Source organism: Protopterus annectens, chromosome 3.part1, assembly GCF_019279795.1.
Source record: "Protopterus annectens isolate FY-2018-M chromosome 3.part1, PAN1.0, whole genome shotgun sequence".
Taxonomy (NCBI): domain Eukaryota; kingdom Metazoa; phylum Chordata; order Ceratodontiformes; family Protopteridae; genus Protopterus; species Protopterus annectens.
In genome coordinates this window covers 66,953,532-66,980,465 of record NC_056732.1, presented here as the reverse complement: position 1 = coordinate 66,980,465, position 26,934 = coordinate 66,953,532, and the positions used below count along the sequence as shown (strand labels likewise).

At 42.8% G+C, this 26,934-nt stretch overlaps 1 protein-coding gene across 2 annotated transcripts in view; it reads right to left on the bottom strand.

Annotated features, from left to right (window-relative positions):
- LOC122798000 (zinc fingers and homeoboxes protein 1-like) overlaps positions 1–26,934 on the bottom strand; it is an 842,803-nt gene that overhangs the window by 408,688 nt on the left and 407,181 nt on the right. For both annotated transcript variants that reach the window (XM_044066578.1, XM_044066577.1), the window contains one exon: positions 7,104–7,636. In XM_044066578.1, the coding sequence (XP_043922513.1) occupies positions 7,104–7,636 (533 nt within the window). The remainder of the gene's footprint in view (positions 1–7,103; positions 7,637–26,934) is intronic.

Sequence of the window (26,934 nt, the reverse complement as noted above, 5' to 3'; positions counted from 1 at the left end):
GGGCTTCACTGAATTACGGAGAAATGATGACCTACTTAGCAGTAGAGTTGTTAGAAGGCTTAACCTTGTGTGGTCTATCTCTATCTTTATTCGGAATGTCTACGGTTCTGATGCCATTTCGGAATGTGAAGACGGAAGACGAAAATATCTGGCTACAAAAAGAGCTCTACAATGGATGGTTCTCTCGTTAAAGAGGGCACAGAACCGGCAACGGAGGACGTCATAGTCTGGGCCTAAACAAGTGACGCAGTATGAATCGAAGTCTTGGCAAGACAACTGTTAACTTGTTCAGACATCGGTTAGTGCAAGAAAAAAGAATCACCAACAGGGTACTTAGCTTTAGATGTTTTCAGCTGTAATCCAAACTCTGGTAGCAACTGACCGGCACACTTGCGAACTGCTTCTGCTACAGGCTCCATGGCAAGAAAGACTGATGTAATGGCATCGGCTGCCTTCCTTTATAGCACTGAAACCTGACGTCATCCAACAAGCGACAGGAGCCAACGCAAAAAAACAATGACTCTGGTATTCAGGCCTGCCGAGGGCTACCACAGCAGGAATAACCCACAGGTGGTGACTGCAGGGATAACCACAGGTGATGACTGCAACAGTGAAACACAAAGAACATCAAATGGTTTGGAGAGTGCTTGTTTAGTTCGGAGAGGTCTGTCTGTTTTTCCCCCGGAGAAATGAAGGGAACTACAGAGAAGAGGTATGAGAGCAGAAATGTTCTACATCAGCCTTGACAAAATCCTGACCAATATCACATTAGTAGGCAGGGGTAATAAATAGAAACGTGAACGGTGTTTTACTGTTGAACAAAAGTGGTACACACAGCCTGGTTATTACTAATGCTAACTTTAGCAAAAAACAAAACGCTTGGAGATGCCCTAAATCAAAGCACTGGCACCTCCTTAACTAGGACTACACCTGGGAGATTGCTTATTTGTCCACATTTCCATCTTTCTTCCTTTTTAGTATTTACTGTCTCACCTGGATATACTACCTACAGATGTCTTTAAACTTTATGTCAGAAAGCAAACAAGTTTTAAAATACTACAAGACATGTTCATTTTATATATATGTATAAAAAAAAGAAAAGAAAAAAAATAAAGTGTTATGTGCTCTGCATAAGCGCACAACAGTTTGCCAGCCAGTGGCCAAAGGAATACTTCCTAAGCAAAGGCTTGGATATCACAAGATGATTGGGACTAGACCCAACACAACAGAAAATAAAATATGCCTTCTCCAACAATGATATTGCCAAAAAATCTCAAAAGATAGCCTGAGGTTCTTTTCTTCTGACATTTCAAGTGTGGGAAAAAACAGATGGAGAGTGTTGCATGATGGAAAAGGGCAGGGATCTAGGCAGCCTGGGAAAGTTTTACATGCCAAGTTGTTCTAAGATCTATGGCTCAAGTCCCAGAGGTCATCAAAGATGGACTTATTCATAACCAACCAATTTTTAAATACAACAGAATGCAAAATATAAGTAGAGCAAACATCAGATTCACTGTGTTAGAGCTCTCCTAAAAATCTACTGATAGTCTCCTGGTAGTCAAAAAAATAAAATAAAATCATATCCCTCAAATGAACACCCTTGCAACAAAACATAGACATATCTTCCAACAGGAACATTCTGTATTACAAAAAACAAACCAGCAATGAAATGTTATCCTTCCAGCTTCCTCTATTCAATAAGAAAAAAAAAACATGTCAATGATCTAATTATCACATTAAAAGCTGTAAACAGCAGCAGGGTGTGAAATGTTTCTACCTTCTGTCTGCTACATTATGGAAAGTATTTTGTCACACAGTGCCTCCCTTAGACAGGGAATACCCAGGCACATCAACCACTTCTTCACTGCTTTACCAGCTTTCAAAGCGGCACAACATATTGCATCTTTTTTTCTTCTTCTCATACTTGTGTAACTAGCAGTACATAGAGCAGTTAAATCTTCATGCTCTGTACAGAATTATGACTGGATCTCTGATCATAACTTTGTATTGTGTGTTCACAACATGGATGCCAAGATTCACCTCTTGAACTTCGCTCTCATGATGAATTTCTTGGCATGCATGTCCCAACCACATAATCTACTCGTTACGATCAGGATCTGACAGTAATCCTATACATTATTATCAGCATATTTCTAGCACTCAACTCACACATGTATCTATCTGCTCAGAGTGAAAATTTATTCCGACACAGTGAGCAATACTTTTTAACTAGATCAAAATATATTACCATTAAAACAAAACACAAAAAAGACAATGACATCGTCAGTATCAACTGTCACAAGTGCATTTTTGAAACACTTACCAGACTACACCATGTTTTAGCAATGGAAAGGGTTCTGTATAAATGAAACACTTCTGCATTTACTGCAAAAACTTCATTCATTTGTTCATTTTTCCAATATTCACTTTATCCTAGGCAGGGCTAATCAGCAGCTGAACCCTATTTCATCACGCAACAGAAATAAGGCTGAGGAGCTAACCCCTGCCAGAAAAACCTTACAGATTATTCCAGCACTCTCTTGACTACTCAGTTAACAGCTCTAGATCACCCAAAATGCATCCAAAATCCTCAATTTAGTTTTATAAAGTTTTTTTTTGTTTGCAGTATATACCTTGTAACAAATTAGTTCTGAGTTCCCTACATTGTTGCCTTTAGAAATGCAGTGACACACTGAATATTATATTATTCTCCACTGCACAATATAGTTTCATAGTTTCATAGTTTAATACTAGGCTATCTTCCCTGGGGCATTTGTAAGCCTAGCCATAGTGATGTGGCTTTCGCCACCCCATGAAATGGTACAAAAATGCACAGAATAGATTTAGAATATTGTGCCTCTGTCTAATAGTGACACAGTGAAGGTCCCCTTATATAATAGAATTAGTTTACTGTGCCCCTGTCTAGTAGTGACACAGATGTGACCCCTGGGGTAAACTTACGATCTCCCACCCACTCATCAAGATTTCTCTTGAAGAGAGTCAGTGAGGGGCTCTGTCTAACATGAACTGGGATCTTGTTCCAGAGTATGGGAAGCCTCTGGGTTATGAATCTATCCCTCCAGCATGTCCTATTCATACTTGTACCGAGGTTTAAGTCTTTAGCTCTCGTGGTTCTAATGGATTTGGATTTTTTGAGGTGGAGCATGTCCATCAGTTCCTGATTGGACATGGCCTTGTACGTCAGGCAGAGATCACCTCTGAGCAGGCGGTATGCTACTAAATAGAGCTGGAGTTTCTTTAGTCTGGCAGAATAAGACGTATGTTGGAGACCCTTGATCCTCTTGGTGAGGTACTTTTGTGGTCTCTCTAGCTGTTGCAAATGCCGGGTGAGGTACATACCAAATGGGGCATTATACTCAATCATGGGTCTGATGAGGGAGGAGTATAGGGGTACAATGACATCCTTGGATCTGGATGTGAATCCCTTCATGATAAGGTGTGCAAGGTAGAATGTTTTTCTAACCACTTTGGCAACGTGGGTGTCAAATGAGAGGTCGCTGTCGACTTGAGTCCCTAAGTCTCTGATTACTTTTTCCGTACTCAGTGGGTTGCTGTCTATGTGATAATTTGTGAGTACTTTTCCCAAAGGGGATGACTATACATTTTTTGGCATTTAGTTTAAGGCCATGACTCCGGCACCAGTTGTCCGTTTCTGTTAGGCCTTTTTGTAGGATGTATGTGTCCACTGGTGTATTGACTATGGCGCCCAGTTTGCAGTCATCTGCGAACTTTGTCAGCCACAACCCTCCCATGTTTGCTTTAACATTTGAGAAATAAATGCAGAACAAGAGGGGTCCCAGGACAGATCCCTGTGGGACACCACTTGTGACTGGCTTTGAGTCTGACATTGCTCCAGCGATTTTAACTTTATGGGTTCTGTCCTTTAGCCAGTTTGCAACCCATCTAGTGACATAAGGGTTTACGGTTAAGCTGTTGAGCTTATCTATGATGCCTGAGTGGGGTATTGTGTCGAAGGCCTTAGCCAAGTCCAGGTAGGCTGTATGGACTGCTTTGCCCTCATCAATGGCTCTAGTGACTGTTTCGAAAACGTCAACCAGGTTCAAAAGGCAGGATCTGCCTTTCACAAAGCCAAACTGGGTGGGGTCAAGTGTCTGTAGGTCCCCAATGTCTCTGTTTATGAGTTCCATGATGATTCTTTCCATAGCTTTGCAGACTAGGCTGGTTAAGCTTATGGGGCGGTAGTTCCCAGGGTCTGTAGAGGTACCCCCTTTGTGGAGTGGGACCACTGTTGCTGTACACCAGTGTTCAGGTACATATCCTGTAGTAAGGCTAAGGTTAAATAGCATTTTTATGTGCGGGTTTAGCTCCTCTTGGAGTTCACGTAGCATGCAACCCGGGATACCGTCAGGTCCCCTTGATGCTGTGTTTTTAGCTTTGTTGAGGGCGGCTCTCACTTGAACATCTGTGATGATAGGGAGATTACATTCAGCTGGGATAAGTATTTCTTCTTTTCGGGGTGAGGGAGGGGAGAAATTTGCACTGAACCTGTCAGCCAGAATGTTGGCAATATCTGTGGGTTCAGTGTATTTTTTGTTGTTGTGAACTAACTATGAGCATATCTGTGGGCTTCTGCCCAGGTTTCTAACATAGCTGAAGAAGGCTTTGTGGTTATCTTTAGTGTCCTTAGCGATTTTTCCCTCAAAGTTGGCCTTGGAATTTTTTATAAGAGAACGTAGTTTTCTGCTAGTGTTGATCAGAGATGTCTTCCCTTTATGGGATTTTGCTCTGTCATGCAGTAGCTTCCTTCTTTTGTTATACAATTTGTTAATGGCTGAGGTCCACCAGACAGGATGCTTGCCTTTGGTGGAGAGGGACTTGGATTTATTTGGGATTGCATGATCCATGCATTCTTGGAGATGTCCATAGAAAGCATTTGTGAAGGATTCGGCATTGTGGGATGTGGTATCCACTGGCCCAGTGGGCTTAAAGGATACCATCTCAGTCTTAAGAAGAGTGAAGTCTGCTTTTGAGAAGTTTTTCACTGTGGTCTTTTGTGCTGGGGGTGGAGGTGGGATATGTATATCCAGGGTGATTAGTTTGTGGTCAGATCTCACTAGTGAGGGGTATACCTCCGGTGTGGAGCATTTTGTCCCCATGTTTGTGATGATCAGGTCTAGTATATTATCTCCCCTAGTGGGAGAGGTGACTAGTTGTTCCAGTGCATTTGAATTTATGAATTCCAGGAACCTTTGGGCTAGAGTGTTAGGGTTAGAATAATGTACCCAATCTATGTTTGGGTAGTTGAAGTCTCCCAGTATGATGGTATTTTGTGATACATTCATATCCTCCAATGTCTTCAGGAAGGTTGAGTGGGGTTCTTGAGATTGGGAGGGTGGTCTGTAACATGCTACCAGTTGTATAGCAGTTTTGCCTATGGTTAGTTGCACCTGTATGGTCTCCGATGCTTCATGTGTTGCTGCCAACCTGGAGGTGTGGGTGTACTTGATGAATATGGACACTCCCCCTCCCTTTGTGGTTCGGCCCGGGTTTTGGGGCCGAAAAGCATGATACGAGGTATAGCCTGGTAGAGCTGGGGTGCTCTCAGGAGCCTTGAACCAGGTTTCAGTTACTGCACAGACGTCAATGTTCTCCATACTGAGGAGTGCATCGAGTGCCTGCATCTTGAGATTTAGACTTCTGGTGTTGAGCAGCATTACCCTTAGTTTTTTTCCATTTTTGTTTTCTAAGGAGGTGGGTTTGTCTTTTGAGCCTTGCCTATAAATGGCTCTATGGGGTGGCAAGAGCCTTAGCCAATATCCGGAAGCCCAGTGGTGACAGGTGCAAGCCGTCCCTTGCGAAGCAGCGTGGCTTGTCCAAAATGTCATCCCAGGCAGACAGACATTGGATCCCCTTAGAATGACACAAGTACTTGAGCCAATTATTAAAGCTGATCATCTTGTCTTTGTAATGTGGCATCATTCTTGGTGAGGGCAAGATGCTGCTCAGGGTCAGGGTCATACCAGCCTGGGCTACATAATCAGAGAGCTCCTCTATGTCTCTTTTCATGTAGTCCAGGGAGGTACGTATCAGGTCATTCACGCCAGCATGGACAATGACGGAGTCATATTTGTACTTGCTTTGGAGTGACCTGAGTGCGTGTGTTATGTGGCGGATCCTAGCTCCCGATAGGCAGCTCACAGTCACCCTCTCCTTGTTCAGCCTGGTAAGCGGGACATCAGTGTGTCTGACTATAGAGTCACCTATTACTAGTGTATCAGGCATGGTGTTTGACCTTAAGGGCTGTGATTGATTGACACACTGATTTACTGAAGTATGTGTTGCATGTGTTTTGTTTTGAGGCGGTGGATTTTTGGATGTCTGCTTTGGGAGCCTCTGTTGTTTTGGTAAGTTTTTTATTAGAGCCTCTGAGTATGTCTTTGTGTTTTTATGTGTTTGGTTTGCAGTTGTGGTAGGTCTATGTGGGACTGGGTTTGTTGTGTGTGTGGTTACCATCTCCTCCTGTCTGGTCATGCCAGCCCTGAGTTGAGAGAGTTCAGCCTCCAGTTTGGCTATATAGTTGCATCTCTCACATGTATTTGTGGTTGTTGGGAGGAGGAGAGGGTTGTCTGTGTACATGAGACAATTGTAGCATTGTCTCAAGATACCCAGATTAACCAGCTGAACTGGAGAGGATGCCAGTAATCTACCACTCGACATGCCAGAATAGTACAAGGGAGTGCTGTGCCTTTAAGGGAAGTGGATATTCACAGGGGTGGTAGATGGATGTAGTACTTACTTAGTACGAGAGTGCTTACTTAGTAGAGAAGTTTTGAGAACAAGTGCTAGGCTTATAATACAGCGAGTAGTTTGATTATACTAAGAGTAGAGCTTCCTTAAGGGAAAATTTGAAGAGCAGACTTGGTGGAGCCAGAAGAAGTTTAACCGGCGCTGTAACCGCGCAAAAACGCCCAGAGGCGGATTTTAAACAGGGAACTTCAAAAGAGGAATTAATACTGCAAAAAGTAAAAAAGATACAAACTAGATCCATACAAGTATAATTTGTATGGTTTGTTCATTATACAAAACACACTAGAGGTACCAAGCCAAAAGAAAAAGTTTACCTTGCACGTATAAAAGATGCACATGCTCTTAAAACAAGTTCTTTGACAAATTTACTTTCAATCACAGTTATGTCTTTCTCTCCCACATCAGTTAGACCTCTCTCATCTTCACAGTCCTCTATCTTGCATTCCAGAGGCTGGTTTTCTTCTCTTTTATCAAAGCAACACAAGTCTTTCTCAATAGTTTCTTTCTTGAAAGTTCTAGAGTTTGAAGTAGGTATCAAAATGTCTGCGTCACAGAGCTTGCTACTCCTTTTAACACTTAATCTCCTTTGCTGAAGAACTCTATTAGGGTCACTATGAAGCCCAGCTTCATAAGATGCAAAAGCACAGCTGTGAGAAGTCCACTCTGTCTGTAAAAGTCTTAAGTACAGCACAGCCAGTTTTCTCCAAATCCAGGGATTATAGGGGTGTAACAAAATCAGCTGCTGTAGACACATGATCTGTTCTTTAACATTATCAGTGCTTTCGTAAATTGAGCTTTCTAGGTTAAGAACAGCAGTGAGATGATCTGTGTTTGTAACACCATTTCTCTAAAAATATAAAATAAAGCATTAACATTAGATTTTTTAACAGCATGTACAAATATATTTTTATACATGTTATAAACCACTCTTACAGGTCCCAAAATGCATCATCATATTATTAAAGAAACACAGAGAATGGCCTTCTCTTCATTGTTCTCATATGACAATGATACATAACCATCCAGAATGTCCTAAAACAGCACACACAATGGCCTTCTATTCATTAATGGCATATGATAATAATGCACAACTTCCCAAAAAAATTCTAATTGTAGTACTAGTTGTATTTATTTCAGGTCAAAAAGAGTTGTCTGTATTAGTTCACTAGCTCAGAGAAAAGGCACAAGCCTATGCAACCAGCAAGTTGGGATATGTCAGCTCCCCAGGACAGAGTCAAACAGGGATGGAGAACATCATGACTCAATGAAAAGTTAGTTTGGAATAGGACCCCTTATTCATTCTTGTGACCCTTACAGATGTCAAGTGTAAATCTACAAGCACGGAGACAATACGGGGGGGGGGGGGGTCTTTTTGTGCGTCATAATAAGCAGAGAGGCTTGCTGTCAGAAAATAAAGATTTTGTATACCTGCTGACACCTTGGAAAGTGGAAGAAGAAACCCAAGTATACAGGAAGAATATTTTAATGAGCCACAGGATGACAAGGTCAGATTCACACTGGCCCACCCCAGCTCTTACTCCATGCTGCAAAGAATGGGGGGGGGGGCTTCATTGGAAGAATCAACAGGATGACCAGCCAAGATTTTACAGCACTGAGAAGACAGAGTACAAAAGGAAAGGTAGGATGACAGAAAACAACTCCTGCAACTGGCGGTAGTACACCACTATTATTCCTCTACCACTTGTTCCTGAAGGTCATCTTAGTGGAGTACTAGCCTTACTCTCTATTATCTTGGATTACCACCCTTTCATCTTTGACTCTTCTAATCCAAAAGTTACTCTGAAGATAACACTGGCAGGACCACAAGCAAGGGGAAACTGTGCCACAATGCTCACAAAATAATCAAAGAAAAGCAGAAGACAGTCTGTCAAAGTGAAAAGCTTTTAGTTGCTTACAGCAAAGATATTACTGCAGCAAGTCTGGATAAAATTGTTTCTGACATCATGGCAATCGTTTTTTAGCTAATGGCTAGCCTATTCAATTTGTGTAATCAGAATACTGGTCTCCCCGGACTTAAAATAAATTCAGTCTTGTATTCCTGCATGGAGTCTTCACATTTTGAACTAAACAAATGAGTCTGATATGCAAAGCTATGGAACACATCACCATGGACCTAATAAACAAGAATATAGGATAAACATATATATAGGATAAACAAGGATCTGGAGCTTTTCTCCTCGGGTCTCCACTGAAAACGGGCCCCTGGCCCAGCTGGACTAACCCGGTTAACAAATGTCAATAAATAAATAAATACATAAATATAGGGAATCTCCAAACACTGGATCCCACACAGTTTGGTTTTGTGAAGGGTAGATCATGCCTGCTTAACCTGGTCGACTTCTTTGAGTCAGTCACCAGAGTTGTGAATGACGGCAAGGTGGTTCATACAGCCTACCTTAATCTGGCCAAGGCCTTTGATACCATTCTCCACTCAGGAATCATAGAAAAACTCACTAAGCTAGGCATCAACCCCTATATCACTAGGTGGATTACAAACTGGCTCACAGACAGAACCCACAGTGTGAAAGTAACTGACTCACACTGTCGACCAGTCACGAGTGGAGTCCCACAGGGTTCGGTCCTGGGTCCTCTCCTGTTTGGTATCTACTTCTCTGAAGTCTTGGCCAACACGAAGGGACTCTGGCTGACAAAAGTTGCAGATGATTGCAAGTTGGGAGCTATTATTAACTCCCCAAGTGATCTTGACATCCTGCAGAAAGGCCTCAATGAGACCAACAACTGGTATCAGAATCATGGCCTTAAGCTCAATGCCAAAAAATGTGTCGTCATCCCCTTTGGGAAAAACTCGATTCCCATGAATTGCCACATCGATGGTAGTCCACTGAACACAGAAAGCGTTATAAGAGATCTGGGAACACAGGTTGACAGCAGCCTCTCTTTTGACCACCACATTGCCACTGTGGTCAGAAAGTCCTTCTGTGTGGCACATCTCATTACTAATGGTTTTGCATCCAGGAAGAAAGACGTCACTGTCTCCCTCTACTATTTCCTCATTAGGCCAATCTTCGAGTACAATGCCCCATTTGGCATGTACCTCACTAGACAGATGCAACAACTGCAGAGGCCGCAAAGGTACCTCAGAAAGATGATCCTAGGCCTTAAACAGTTGTCCTAACATGGACAGACTCAAAAAACTCAAACTATTCTCTGTTTCACATCTCCTGCTTAGAGGCAATCTCTGCTTGACTTATAAAGCCATGTCTGACCCACCTCTGTTAGAAATGCTACATCTAAAGAAATCCCAATCCTTCCGCACCACATACTCCAGAGACCTCAACTTCATTACCACAATCAGCAGAACATGCTGGATGAACAAGTTCATAACCCAGAGACTGCCCATGCTATGGAAGAGACTTCCCATACATGGCAAACAAAGCACCTCACTGGCTTTCTTCAACAGAAATCTTGATAAGTGGATGGGGAATAGAAAATTCACCCCAGGGGATCACTCCAGTGGCTCTACTCGACAGAGGAACTGGGAACTAATGTTGGGTGGCACGATGCCAGGGTAACTCTACGGGCTAGGCTTGTAAAGGCTCTAGGGCCATTAGCCTAGTACATACCTATGAACCAACCTATGTTAAGATGGGAAGCATCGAGGCTTCCAGCTTGAAGATAGTGCAGTGAACACACCAGCCCAAGACTACTGTAACAATATAGGCTAAATTGGTGAAAGTCCAGCCCATTGTGCTTAGTCACCATAAAACTAATAGTCACACACACACACACACACACACACACACACACATATATATATATATATATATATTTACACACACACACACACCCACACATATATAGTGGATACAAGGCAAGGATCCCTGTAAGGCAGCCAACCAGAAATGATCTTGTTTAGACAGTTTACTAAATACTTTATCCAAAGTATGGATCATGTTATATTAACTGCTTCAGAGATCTTATAAAAAAAAAGAAGTTATGTTCTTACCATAACGTTCCATCCGAGTAGTAGACTACATTCTTCTGCACATATGGGCATACAGATCCGATTCGGATCCGAGCCGACAAAACTTTTCAAGGATCAGCTCCGAGCTCCTCCCCTACCTGTAATACATCACTTCTTCCTACCTAGCCCCAGATCGAGTTTGCTGTCACTAAAAGGCAACATAACCACAACCCTAAACAGGAAAAAAAACCCTGAAGAGTGAGGGGGATGGAGGGAGGGAAGGTGCAGAAGAATGAGGTCTACTACTCAGATGGTGGAATGTTATGGTGAGAACATAACTTCTTTATCTGAAGTAGATGACTTCATTCTTTCTGCACATATGTCCCCAGCTACTAGTATTCCCGGGAGGCCCTTATGGAAGGATATTTCTGAGCACCGCAGAGCCAAAGGATGCTCTCCTTCTAGAAATAAGATCCAATTTATAATGAGAGATGAATGTGTGCGAAAGGGCCCAAGGCGCTGCTGCCACAGATATCATCTAATGGAACTCTTGACCAGAAAGCTGTAGAAGTGGCCACTGCTCAAGTGGAATGAGCCTGCAATACACCAGGAGGAGATAAACCTTTGTCCTTATAAACTTGTGCAATACAAAGAGTGATCCACCTTGCTAAGGACACTTTCAAAACTGCTTTGCCCAAAAATGGTTTTGAAAAAGAGACAAACGATCCGACTTCCGGAAAGGTTTAGTCCTATGGAGGTAAAAACGAAGCTGTCTATGGACATCCAATAAATGAAGCTTACATTCACTTCTATTTTGGAAATTTATAGACTGATTAATATTGGCTGCTGAGGACACCTTGGGAAGAAAGGAAGGGTTCATACACAGCGAAACCCTATCCTTGTAGAAAACCAAATAGGAGGGCAAGGAGGATAAGGCCTGCAACTCTGAAACTCTCTTGGCTGAAGTGATGGCGACCAAGAAGGCTGTCTTCCATGACAAAAACTTCATCGGAACTGACCCGGCTGGCTTGAAAGGGGGAGAGGTCAAAGCCTGAAGGACTAAAGTCAGATCCCAGGGGGCACTGTTTCTTTAACTGGTGGTCGCAATAAAAACGTGCCCTTCAGGAAAGCTTTACATAATTTGGCAGAAGCCAGAGCAACCTTATTTTCACCCACATGAAAATTAGAGATGGCAGCCAGTTGAACCTTGATGGTGGAAGCACTTGCACCTGATCGAAAAAGATCGGCCAGAAAATCCAGTATGACCAGAACGGGGGCTGTAAATGGGTTCAGACTGCGCTGAGAGGCCCAAACGCAAAAACGTTTCCACTTGCTATTGTAGAGTTTCCTAGTGGGGGCTTTAAGAGAAGACTACAGAATATTCTTAACAGGGGACGAAAGTCCGGGAGTCCTGACGATCATGGGAACTGGAGCAGCCACACCGTCAGCTTGAGACTGTCCAGGTTGAGCAGGGGCAAGCCCGATGGGTGAGAAATCAGATCTGGACATGGATCTAGAGTCCATGGAGGAGCCAATAGGCGAGACTATAGGAAGGGAAACCACACTTGATGCGGCCAGAAGGGAGCTATGAGAATGAGTTTGCACTGCAGCCGGCAAGCTCTCTGAAGGAACTTCGGAATAAGAGGTAATGGGGGATAAGCATACAGTAGCCCGGGAGGCCAAGCATGGACTAGAGCGCGTCCCTGGGGACATCCCCCGGAGGGGGGATGAGAGCGAAGAAGTTGCTGCACTTCCCGTTGGAAGGAGATGCGAAGAGATCGCAGCAAGGTTGACCCCAAACACAGAAGATCTACTCCGCCACTGATTGTTTCAGAGACCACTCGTAAGGCAGAAGGATTGCCCTGCTGAGACTGTCCGCTAGAATGTTGGAGCATCCCGGGATATGCATTGCTATGAGAAACTGGCTGGTGGATATGGCCCACTCCCAGACCCTCATGGCCTTGCGACAAAGGGGGGTAGGATCGGGTCCCTCCCTGTTTCTTTATATACCAGACTACAGACATGTTGTCTGATTGAACGTCTACCGTCCCCAGAGGTAGGACAGGGTGGAAGGCTCTCAACACTAAAAGCACTGCCCTCATCTCAGGGACATTGATGTGTAGCTTGGTCTCTGGAGGGGACCACGTGCCTTGGACCGTTCTTCCCAGGAAGTGCCCCCCCCTGAGCTGGGAAGCGTCCGTGGTCACCGTGGCTTGAGCCGGAGGGGCTAGAAAGCTGCGCCCTGCGAAAATGTCCGCTGACTGAAGCCACCACTGGAGTGACATTCTGCATGTCCGATTGATTCGGATATGGAAATTCATCGGAAGGTCTAGCCAGGACCATTGAACTGCTAGATTCCACTGAAGGACTCTCATGTGAAGACGTGCAAGAGGGAGGATAGAGATTGTGGCTGCCATCGAACCCAGGGCCCTGAGAACATCGGCTGCTGTGACTACTGAGTGATCCAAGATTGCCGATTCATGGAGTCTGAGATTTTCTATCCTTTCCGGGGTGAGAAAAATCTTTGACTGAATCGAATCCAACCGTGCCCCGATGAATATTCTCTGAACCGGAGCCAGGTGGGACTTGTTGATATTGATTGTGATGCCTAACTTGTGAGCCAGACCGAGGAAGTAGTGTAGGGCCTGACACAAGAGACGTTTGGTGGATGCAGCGAAGAGCCAGTCATCTAGGTAGGGGAATACCTGAATGCCCTGAAGTCTCAGGTGAGCCGCTACGACCGCCATAACCTTGGTGAACACCTTGGGGGCAGTGGTGAGACCAAAGGGTAGGGCTCTGAACTGAAAGTGACTGGCCCCTAGCCAGAAGCGTAGAAACCTCCTGGAGCTCCTATGGACCTTGATGTGATAGTAAGAGTCCTGGAGGTCTAACGAGCACATCCAGTCGCATTCTCTCAGAAACGGTAGAATGGACTGTACAGTGACCATCTGGAATTTTTGTTTCTCTACCGACAGGTTGAGGATAGACAGGTCCAGAATGGTCCTGAGGTCCCCCGTCTTCTTTGGTACTAAAAAGAACCTGGAGTACATGTCTGACCCGGATTGATCTGGGGGAACTGGCTCGATAGCAGCCTCCCTGTGAGCGGGTGGAACATCTGGAAGGCGTGTAAGAGTTATGAAATGAAGGGGATAGAATATCCTCTGGATATGATGTTTAACACCCAGCGGTCTTCAGTAATGGACTCCCATGCTGCTGGATGTAAGGAAAATCTTCCCCCGACTGCCTCCAGTGTAGAGCAGCCGGGCAACCCCTCAGGGTTGCTGTGCGGGTCTGTCGGAAAAAGATTCCCTAAACCCGAAGTTTCTGGGACCCCCTCTGCCTCTGGGACGGCGTCGGTCTTGCCCCCCTCTGCCTCTGGGGGATGACTATTCCTGAGTGTCACGAAAGGACTGTGATTTCCGGAACCACATCTTCTTTTGCCCCTTTTGGTTCCTGGAATAGGACCTCTGGGGGTTAGAGAAGCAGATTCCGACAGCTGACAAAGTCTTTCCGTCCTTCTCACTCTGGGTTAGTGTGTCACATACAGTCTTCCCAATGAGGGATGATCCATCGAAAGGGGCGCTGATGAAAGACGCCTTAAAGATGTCTGCAAATTGACACAGCCTGATCCAGGCGTGATGCCTGAAGACAACGCCTGTACCAGCAGCTCTAGCGGCTCCCTCCATAGCATGAGAGAGGAGACGCATAGAGGTATTAGTCACTGATTTCAGTGTAGTCATCTTTGCAGTGAAATACTGCTTGTCCTGTTGTGACAGAGACTCCGGGGGCGACTCAGTTAGTTCCGATATAAGGTCTCACTACAGTCGGATAACATGTGCCAAGTAATTCAGCGCACTAATAGAAAATGTCGCTGACAAGTACATGCGCTTCCCAAAACGATCCATCGACCTGGACTCTTTGTCTGGTGGATGAACAGAGGACCTCTCCTGTGCCAGTTCCTTCTTTGTGGCAGCTGCAACCACCAAAGCATCTACCAGGGCTCCTTTGGACCATGCCTGCCTGTCTGACGGCAGGGAAAGAATTTTGTCTGGCCTTTTGGCTATAGGCTCTACGGTGTCAGGATCCTTCCATGCCCTAGTGGTGATGAGGTCCACCAAAGAGTCATTTGGAGGGGAGACCCAGGAAGTAGATGGGCCCAGGCCAAAGGACTCCAGGAATACGGACTCATCCGCAGAGAGTTTGGGGGCTGACCAACCTCCTCTTTGGTGGAGGATCTCCATAATGTCTCCAAATGAGACGTCCTCGGTAGATGATCTGGGGGAACCCTCTCCTTCATCCAAGTCCATATCAGTGGTAATGGACTCAGGGGAGTCCAAGTGCCTCCTCTTACACTTGCGCTTACGAGGTTCCTCTCCAGTGGGACTCTGTAGAGAGGATTCATAAGCCTCCGGGGGTTCCATGAGGGGAACAACCTGGGGTTGCTTTGGCACGGGCTGTCCCTGAGACAGGGTAATGGGAGCAGAATCCAAAATCAGAGGGGTCTGGGTAGGATCCGAGTAGGTGAGCCGTGGTCTCAACCCCTGGGAGAGAACCCTTTCCACTGCCCCGAATGCCGATGGAGAGCACACCTCCATAGAACGTATGGATGAGGCTCTCCCCGGCTCCGAAGCATGGATCGTAGCCGACGGCAGGGTAGTCCGGGCACCAATGATGGGATCCGAAAGAGCGAGATCTCGACCCTCGGGTCTGACTCCCCGATCACGGCTCCGAGAGTCCCCTGGATCCGAGATCAGATCAGAGTAACTCAAGGTGATGGCCGGCGTCGAGGAAACGAGAACCATAGGCACCGACCCAACAGCTCCGAATGATCTTGGACCTGAGAACCCCGAAGCATCAGGTCGGATCGGGGAAGGAGCAATAGGGTGGAACATAGTTGAAGAAGGACCCTCTCCAATGGGAGAGGGCCCTGGTAAGACCCCCATCTGAATCTGGTTCTGGATGAACCTCATCAGCCTGTCCATATCAAGGTCGGAGACACTCCGAGTCGACCTGGAGGAAGCGACCGACTCGGGTCTGGGCTGGATCTGAGGGCAGTGCCTCGGCTCCGATGGCTCCGGCGAGAAACGGGGAGAGTGGAGGCGAGGAGAATGAGACCTGGGTGCCTTTGAAGAGGGGCTGGAGAAAGACTCCCTGTCCGCTGATCTTTTTCTGGGCCTGTCCCTCTCTTTGTGGCACTTCTTCTCCCTTCTGTCCCTACCTCTCTGGGATGACTCCGATGAAGCAGGCCTGGTGGAGGTTGAGTCCCTGCCTGCACAGTGTCACTGGCTGGGGAGGAAACTGAGGCAGACTCCAGGGCAGAAGCTAGTAGCAGACCCTTAGCCACAAGCTTAGCCCGACGATCCTTCAATGCCCTAGGGTTAAAACCTGAACAAATGTCGCAGGATGCAGACAGATGGGCGACCCTAAACATAGAACACACAGAGTGTGGCCATCGGCTGGTGAGAGCTTATGACCACACTCTGCGCACTTCTTAAAAAGAACCTTAGGCTGTTCAGCCATAGTAGAGACAGTAAAAGCCCTAACGGCCCACTCACACACACACTTAAACAGGGATTGGGCCTAGGCGGTAAACCAGTATCACAAAAAAAATACTTATAACTTTTTTTTTTTTTTTTTTTACAACTAACACGACAACCAAACGCGAAGGGAGGAAAAAAAGGGAAAGGTATTCACACTCAACTATCACAAAAAAGACCAAAAAAACCTTACCACCTTGCTTAGAGCTCAGAGACCACGATGCTGACTATTAGAGTGGCAAACGAGATCTGGGGCTAGATAGGAGGAAGTGATGTATTACAGGTAGGGAAGGAGCTTGGAGCTCGGAGCTGATGCTTGAAAAGTTTTGCCGGCTCAGATCCGCATACCCATATGTGCAGAAAGAATGAAGTCAACTACTTCAGATCCCATGATATATTACAGATGTGACTGCACCCTTTGTGAATCTGATCTTGCATCTTTTTGCCAGACTGCTAGTGAAAAAAAAAATCCAGTGTGAGACGGTATGTTAAAAAATGTATGCCTCCCACAGGGAAGTAAAACTACTATTAGACTGGGGTTTCTTTACCCAAAATTTAACCATTTCACAGTCTTGTATGTGCTAATACATGAAATTCAACACCTCTGTAGAATTAAACTCTCAACTAATTAATCATGTAGCTCTGGCTGTAATTTCAACTAAGAACATAGAACACTTCCAGGAAAAATCCAGAAAGGAAGTATACAGAGACACAATCTTTAAAAAAAAAATAATAATAATAATAATAATTCAGATTCCTCAGATTGTAATGCTCACCGGCTATAAAAGTTGTCCCACTGCTGTATAACTAAAAGAAATCTTAGATGAAAAATAGCAAAACCTGGAAGATGGAACTGGTTCAAGACGTAGAAGTGTCAACGAAGGCACGCCCATTCACGCTCGCACCTACCTGCATGTCTTTAGCATCAGTCGACCACGGGGAGGACATACAGACTCCACACAAGGCACTCCAGCCGAGAATCGAATGGGAGAACCTCTTGCTGTGAGGCGTCAACGCTAACCGCTGCACCACCGTGGCCATATATATATATATATATATATATATATATATATATATATATATATATATATATATATATATATACATATATATACATACATACATATATATATATACATATATATATATACATATATATATATACATACATACATATACATACACACACACACACACACACACACACACACACACATATATATATATATATATATATATATATATACACACTATATATATTATATATATATATATATATATATATATATATATAGAGAGAGAGATTTTATATATATATATATATATATATATATATATATATATATATATATATATATATATATATGTACAGATAGATGTATTCCACTGCTGCCTGTGTTACTGTTTATGGAAAAGCCACAATGAATGAAATTTGAAGACTAGGTGTCTAGTGGTGGTACATAGGACTAACACTCTGCTAAGGAGCAGGGTTGCATGGTTCAATGCTAAACCTGTGGCCTTGTAGCTCAGGGGTTAGAGGACTGGTCTCGTAAACCAGAAGTCATTCAGCTCTAGAGCGGTATTCATGGTCCTGCCCTTTAATGGTGCATAGTGGCATTCCATGAATAGCAGTGCTATGGAGATATGTAAATGCTGCCAGTGTATGCAACCCATGTTGACTACAAAAATACAATGGTGTTTTGGTAAACCTGCCTTCTTACGGCAAAGGTGTAACGTGATTAAAGCACAAGTATTAGGGAGTAAGTTACTACGAAGATTAGGTACCTTACACATTGGCATATTACCCTGATTCATACACAAACATAAAAGGGCCTCATCTGCATACAAAACAAGTAAAGGACCCTAAGCTTACAAGAGTAATTTGTGATAGAACCATGGACAAGTGGATTTACAAGAAGCTAAAATAAGGTGACAATACCTCCTTTTATTGTTATTTAAATGCTTTTCCATACATAGTCTAACTACTAAAGGGGTCGCTGAGGGAAATATTTCATTTGATGTCACTGAAGTGTTTGTGTGTGCATGGACAAACTACTAAAGGGGTTGCTCTGGGGAAATGTTTCATCTGCGGTTACTGAATTGCTTGTGTATATTGGGGCAGACTACTAAAGGGGATGCTGGACGAAATGTTTAATTTGATGTCACTTTAGTGCTTGTGCATACTTGGGCAAATAAAGGGATTGATGGGGAAATGATTCATTTTTTTTGACAATGATGAAGGCAATTTGGAAGATTGGCCAGCCCAACCAGCGTGCCGTTTGTAAACTCCAGAATATACCAACAGATAAAGGACCGGTCACCCAGACTTCTTTCCGTTCGTATATTCCATAACTTTTATTTATTTAATTGATTTATTTTAACAAAAAATAAAAAAAAATAAAAAAAATCTATAGTCTGGACTCCGGACATACCAGAGAGGCAGCATGGAGGAAAGACAAAGGAAATCAGGTACGTTATTTAAGACTAAAGACACGTACCTGATTTTCTCTGCATTTCCTGCATTCTGTCTCTCTCTCCTACCCCTAACGTAGCAGAAACATTTTTTAAAAAAAAAAAAATGGAGCAACAGAGACTTTCTTTTCTCTGTTGCTTCCTTTTCAAAGCACTGATGTACTGGGTATGCGTGTGAAGGGACAGAGACACTTGCATACAAATATTTCAAGCATGGGCATTAATGCACTTCTAGCCTGCCAACATATCAAAACACGTGTTCCCATAATAAGAGTTCAGGATTCAGGCTGTTCTTGAAAATATCTAAACTAGTACTTGTTTTAATATAATTTGGTAGTCTGTCTGCAACCCTTAAAATAACATGAAAACATACCAGCTGCACTTTTCCAACATGTAAGCAACCATATTACACTACAAACTAGACAGAATAACTTCCCAGAAAAAACAGAAATGTTATGAGCAACAAACATAACAAATGTTGTTGTTGTGTCTTTCGGCTTTTCCCGGTTAGGGGTCGCCACAGCGGAACTCCGGTCCGCTAATGATTGGTAGTTGATTTTTACGTGCCGAGTTACCAGCCCTGACACACAACCTTCAACGAAGGTACGCCCATTCACGCATGTCTCCACAAAGAAGACGCTCCAGCTGAGAATCGAACCGGACAGCGACTTACTGTGAGGCGACAACGCTACCGCAGCACCACCACCGCGGGTCTAGCAACAAACCAAAAAATACAGAGCAAAAACCTGGCTGATAGGGATACATTTTAAATACTGCTCTTACAAACCTGGAACACTGTCAGAACAGAACTTTTGTACCTGCACTTTCTAAAATATATGAAATCTGAAACTCAAATGCCTCTTAATATATAGTGACTTTAAACTAGACGGCATAATTTCCCAGAAAAACAAATTTTATGAGCAACAAACCAAAAAATATAGAGCAAAAACCGGGCTGAGGAACATATCGGGAACAAGCACACAATACAGCCATACAATTAAGTTACTATCTACTGTGCAACCTGTTAGCACAATAAATCTAAATAAAGCACAAAATCTAGACTAGATTACATAACATGACACATCAAGGAGACAGGGATAAAGCCAATCAGAACAGGAACTGACACACATTACAGCTTACATTTTAACACACATTACAGCCTACATTTTAACACACTTACCTCCGCACAGTACAGGAAAGCAGCTACAGCTACCTCAGTCAATGACAAATTCCGGAGTAAATAATCCAATGGAGTACTAGTACAATCAACTCAGTTATCTGTATACTTGTTTCACTGAGGAAGGCTTCATGCCGAAACCGGTTTGAATTTATTGTGAATTTACTGTTGATTTGGACATTCTTATGTCCATTCCTTGATTTAACAATAAAGCGTTGGAACCATTTTGCTGGCCGTTTGTGTTTTTCAAGTTTGGTTGGCCGTGCAAGCTTTACGTGAGGGGTATGGTGTTCCTGACTCTGTAGTACCTGTCTGGTTTTCTGGGAGCAGGAGGTAGGGCATCAGGAGTCAAGCTAGATTCAAGGAAAACATCGTCCACCACATTCAGGACTTGGGGGATGCCCAAGGGTCTGCGCTGCAGAAGGTCTAAGAATTCCCTGAGTCTCTTTTTAGACTGAGGGTAGTCCTGACTCTCCCATTGGAAATGCTCCCTTAAAGTATGCAGGGTTTCCCCAAAGGAAAAATCCTCTGGGGGAAGAGGCTGAAGGAATGGATTCCTCTGCATCATAATCCTCATAAGTGGAGAGGGGTTGCATGTCCTCATAGTCAGATGCATCAGATTCATCTGACTCTTGTTTGAACAAAACTACTGAGGACAGATCTCTTTCTTTCTGAGGGGGTAGCTTGGCTTCCCCTGATCAGCATGATAAGGTCTTCCCCCATTTTAAGCATTTGAGACTGAGGCATGGAAACAGGCACCGAAGAGTGAGTAGTCAGTTTCTTAGGTGTAGTTTAAATCCTGGGACTAAGGAACTCAGTTGTTTTTAAAAGAACGGTAGTCGCAAAAGAAGACATCGGTTTGTGTCAAGATTCAGTTGTGCAAAGGACTTCTTCAGAAGCCGGTGCTTGCTCAGCGGCTCCAGACACATTCAAGGTAGAGACAGCCACAGGATCCTTCAATGAAGAAGAGTTTTGCAGCATACCGGTCTCCAAAAGGGTCTCGGTAGCGGCCTGCAAAACAACTGAAGCGGGCATCAGGGGCTGCGAAAGCACCTCACTGAGAACCAGAGGACTGACGACTAGCTTAACGGAAGAGTCGTCAGTAGGTTTGGACCTGTGCAGTCTGTCTCTGTCTTTATCTTTACGTTTTATCAGATCATCTGCTGTCGGATGGCTTACCGAAGCCATATCGGAATTCGAGGACTGTAAACAAAAATATCTGGCTACAATAAGGGCCCGATGATGGACAGTTCTGGTGTTAAAACAAAGCACAGAAGCAACAACAGGGGACATCGTGGTCTGGGCCTAGACAAGTGACGCGGTAAGAGTGGAAGTCTCAGTGTGGTATTTGCTCTCTACAGGCAAGACAATTATTAACTTTTTCTGACATCAGTTAGTACAACAAAAAGGATCCCCATCAGGATACTTAGCTTTAGAAGACTTCAACTTCAATTCGGAAATGAAAATTCAGGTAGCGGCCGACCGGCACTCGTGCGAACTGCTTCTGCTTCGGGCTCCATGGCAAGAAAGACTGATGTAATGGTGTCGGCTGCCTTATTTTATACCACTGATGACCTGACATCAGTCCTCAAGTGACAGCAACCAACGCAGAAATACTAAGTCTCTGGTACTCGGGCCTGCCGAGGGCTACCCTGGCAGGGATAACCCAAATGCAATGACTGCAATGGTGAAACACAAAGAACATCACTTATTACCATAATAAAAGTGTCCAGGCTGTTCTTAAAAATATCCAAACTAGTGCTTACTTTAATGTAATTTGGTAGACTGTCCCATGCATCAGCTACTCTGTCAGAGAACCAATTAGTACACTTCTCATTCCTACAGAATCTTCTACACAGGTTGGCTGATGATTCTCTAGTATTTTTTGATAACCCCAAACATTCCCAGAGGTAGTTGTCCCTAAATGCCCTATATACCTGAATAAGATCTACTCTCAGATATCTGTAAGAGACACTGTACAAGTTCAGATATATTAGTCGTTCATAATAACTTAGATTTTCACACCCATGAATGCCTTTGGTGTACTTCCGCTGTACACTTTCCATTTTACTCATGCTTGTCTTCTTATAGAGTTTCCATGTTGTTATTTCATACTCAAGTTTGGGTCTAATGTAACTAACAAACAATGACTTAATTATTTTTAATTTCCTAGACTTTATAAATCTTTCTATACAACCTATAGTTCTACAACTATCATTAACCAATTGGTTGACATGACTAGAAAAACTCATAGCTGACTCTACCCATATACCCAGGTCCTTAAATGAGTCTACAGTTTAAAAATCACTGTGTTTTGTATTAAGTATTCACCTTTCAGTTTATGTCTCCCAAATCTCATATGCTTAGTTTTTAATGTATTTATCATCATATTATTCTCCTGTGCCCAAATGGTCAGTTTAGTCAAGTTATTTTGCAGACATGCCATATCTGTAACACTTGTAATCAGTTTACACACCTCAGATGAAAAAGTTAAGTCTGAAAGAAACAAACAATCTAAACAAGTAAGGGCCTAGGACTGAGCCCTGTGGGACACCCTGACTTTAACCAAGGATTTCACCTGTTCAGCTGCTGTATGATACTTGCCATGTCCTATTTGTAAACCATGCAGCTATCCATCTTATCAAGAGTACATCAATACCTAGTTGTACTAATTTATTGATCAGTGTTTTGTGTATGACCCTGTCAAATGCTGAAGTTAAGTCTATGTATATATTACATCACAGCATAATGTTTCATTCATAGCTATTACATTGTTATAGAACATAATGTTACAGGTGGTAATAGATCAATTTTCAACATATGCATGCTGATATATGGTTTCTAGTCCTGACCTATCCAGTTCTGACAATAACTTATCCAATATTACCTTCTCCATTAATTTTTCACATCATGAAAATAGACTTAAGGGTCTATATGATACTGGGTTTTGTCCTACTCCCCTTTCCCTTAAAGACAGGTTTAATAAGCACATGTCTCCAATCTCGAGGAATCTCCCCATATTTACAGTATATGACCTAGTGAATAACAGATACAATGGTAGTGTAAGTTCTTGCTGAAGTGTTCTCAGGTCATTGTTACTAATTCTGTCTCCTCCCTGCACTTTGTTTGGATCCAGTTTGCAGAGTTCTTTTTTGATATAATGTAATTTGATTCCAGTATCTGGGGTTACCTGGATGTCACCAGGACAACTTATCACCCCTTTTGTGGAGCCAAACTGCTTTGCATAAGATTTTGTAAATATAACTATAATCTGTTGTGTCTGAGAATACATTTTAGAATCTGTACAAAACGGTAAAAGCATGCCACTACTCGCAGCCCCTAAACCTTCTCACTCTGTGCACTTAAGACCTTAAGCATTTTTTGCAAGTGGCAGCAGGTTGGCTTAGCTTTTCTTTATAAATTAATTTTCAGTATGGATTCAGACTAAGCTTCTACACTACTACTGTATTTCAAGTCACCAACTTATTTTTTAACAACATTGAACTGGCTCAGTACTTATCTTACAGATGATCCTTTCAAATATAATGTAAACACCCTATCCTCCCAAGAATTCCCCTCCCCCACCCCCATACTTCTTGCTTCACCTAGAATTTTATCCTTGGAATAATCTTCTCATTATACATAAATAACATTTCTTTTTTTTTCCTTCCACCACTGAACTTTACATTGATGATAGCCTGATCTTACAAAGTGACCCCGCCTCTACAACCATTCAAACAGTCCTACAATGTGACTTAGAGTTTGCTTAGCTCCATAATTCTGATCTACAAGTTAACACTGCAAAATGTAACTCAATGCTCTTTGACACACCTCCTATACTGTTCCCTGCTCTTCTACAGCTCAGTGACTCACCCGGCAAACCTATAAAAATCACTAACAAATGTTTTAGTATAATACAGACCCCTTATTGAACATAACCACCATGTCTTAGTATCATTCCAAAATTCTTTCTCAAATTAAATTAAGCTTATATAATGTATCTACACAGGAATATACCTCATCATTAAACATCACACTGGGAACAAAGTTAAATTTTATAGCATTTCAAAAAAGTGCTTTTGCAAAGAGGCAAGCCCTACTGCACCCCCACTCCCGCATCTCTCAAATATACTGTGACTGAGCAAACTGATCACAGTTTTCTAATTTTGCTGAAATAAGTATTTTTCTTTGAGTAAAGACAGAAGTCAATTAAAAAATGAACTACTTCTGTTTTCCTCATACACAGTGAAATATTCACTCTGTACCCCTAACAAACGAACTAACTAGGCTGCTAAACCCTAACAATCAAACTTCCAAAGTGAAGGAAATGTTAATACCAAAACTCAAATATTTTCTACACTTTGGAGTCCTAGAAAATTCCCAAAACAAGAATACTAAAAGAAAACTCTAAGATCTGTTAATTTATTGCACTCTCAGACTTTCTCACATATTACTGCATCTTGCTACAACTATCAACACCCTCTCTATCAATGAAATGACATAATTCTGTCTGTGCACCACCACATACAAGCGCTCCTTTTCAGTAATTTTTGACACATTAGCCCACACACTTTGAACCACAACCTTACTCCTGTCCCTTCAGGTCACAATCAGTAGATGCTCAGACCATTTTGTCTTACAATATTAGAAAATGCCTCTAGCACCTGAATACTGTATTCTATACTATATTATACCATGACCCCCTCATTAATATTCCAAAACGTGCACGCTGATTGGCCAGCGTGCACGTTGTAAATCGACTTATACTAATGGAAAAAGGTCTGATCGCCCGGACTTTTCCATTAGTATAAGTCTCTTTTAAAACACTGACTCGCTATGTTAAAAAAGAGTTTAACATAGCGACACAGGTTTAAAAAAAGCAACTGAGATCTCTGTTGCTTTTTTTAAAGCTGTCTCTCTATGTTAAACTCCTTTAACATATCGACACAGTGTGTAAAAAGCAACGGAGATCTTGCTTTCTCCATTGCTTTTTTTTAAACCTGTCTCGCTATGTTAAATGGGTTTAACATAGCGAGACAGCTTTAAAATAAGCAACGGAGATCTCCGTTGCTTATTTTAAAGCTGACCTCGCTATGTTAAACCCATTTAACATAGCGAGACAGGTTTTAAAAAAAAAAAAGCAACGGAGAAAGCAAGATCTCCGTTGCTTTTTACTGTTTCGCTATGTTAAATGGGTTTAACATAGCGAGACAGCTTTAAAATAAGCAACGGACATCTCCGTTGCTTATTTTAAAGCTGTCTCGCTATGTTAAACCCGTTTAACATAGTGAAACAATAAAAAGCAACAGAGATCTTGCTTTCTCTGTTGCTTTTGGCCACAGCTCTGATGTATTGCGTAGGCATGCACAGTACATCAGAACTGCCGCAGATACCAGACAGCTGCGGAAGGGCAGCAAAGAGGCATTATACAATGCCATTATTTAAGAAAAGTAAGTGTTTCTTTTCTTAAATAATGTCATAGTATAATAGCAATAACCGAGTTCTGGGTGTGGGTAATGCGGGATTTACCCATGGTTGTCTTTGTTTGGTCCCTTGGGCTTCGCCCTCGGGACCAAACCATGCCAACCGTGGGTAAATCCCGCATTACCCAACCCAGGCGTGGGTTATTGCTATATTATACCATGACCCCCCCAAAACGTGCACGCTGATTGGCCAGCGTGCACATTGTAAATCGAGTTATACTAATGGAAAAAGGTCCGGTTGCCCGGACTTTTTTCCATTAGTATAACTCTACTTTTAAAACACTGTCTCGCTATGTTAAATGGGTTTAACATAGCGAGACAGCTTTAAAATAAGCAACGGAGATCTCCGTTGCTTATTTTAAAGCTGTCTCATATGCTAAACCCATTTAACATAGCGAAGTTTAAAAAGCAACGGAGAAAGCAAGATCTCCGTTGCTTTTTTTACTGTTTCGCTATGTTAAATGGGACATCTCCGTTGCTTATTTTAAAACTGTCTCGCTATGTTAAACCCATTTAACATAGTGAAAACAGTAAAAAAAAAGCAACGGAGATCTTGCTTTCTCCGTTGCTTTTGCCCACAGCTCTGATGTACTGCGCAGGCGCGCAGAACTGCCGCGGATGCCAGACATCTGCGGAAGGGCAGTAAACAGGCATTATACTATGCCATTATTTAAGAAAAGTAATAGTTTCTTTTCTTAAATAATGTCATGGTATAATAGCAATAACCCACTTCTGGGTGTGGGTAATGCTGTATTTACCCACGGTTGGCTTTGTTTGGTCCCTCGGGCATCGCCCTCGGGACCAAACCACGCCAACCGTGGGTAAATCCAGCATTACCCACACCCAGGCGTGGGTTATTGCTATAATATTTCTACCTACATATTTAACTTTAGATAAGCATTTAACCACTATCTTGCAAGCTTCTCCACATCTACAACTAATCTCTGCATTGGTCTGAAGATAGCTGCACAGTCGACTATTAAATTAATTCTGCTGTTCTATCTTTGAACGCTTTATCAATAAGCATCACCCAAAAATTATTTCTGTAACGTGCACAATCTTTGTTCTTACAATGCTAAATTATTGCAGGTCTCTCTACTTTTACTGTAGTATGTGGACAAGATTACCATTATTTTATATGATTCTTACATTTAAAATTTTGTTAGTGTCATTCAAGCATTATGTTATTAGAACACATCACTTTTTTCACCTTCACCCTCCATTGCTTGTTTAAAGATTTGTTCTGCAACATTACTGCTGTGGACAGTTTTATTCTAATCAACCCTTCATACTTTTACCATTTTTTTCAATAAGCAGGACTTCTACTGGAGAGTGGATGGTGAAGCTACTACATCTGCATGCAAACTGCTTAGTCTTAGCAGCCATTCAGGGTGGCAGCATATGTTTTATGATTATATGTAAGGAACCATGTTGTCAAGCATACTATATGCTCCACTTCCATGAGTAAAGTAGTTGCCACCCTTCAAGTTACTCCCTGCATAAAAAGAAACAATTCTTTCTACAGCTATA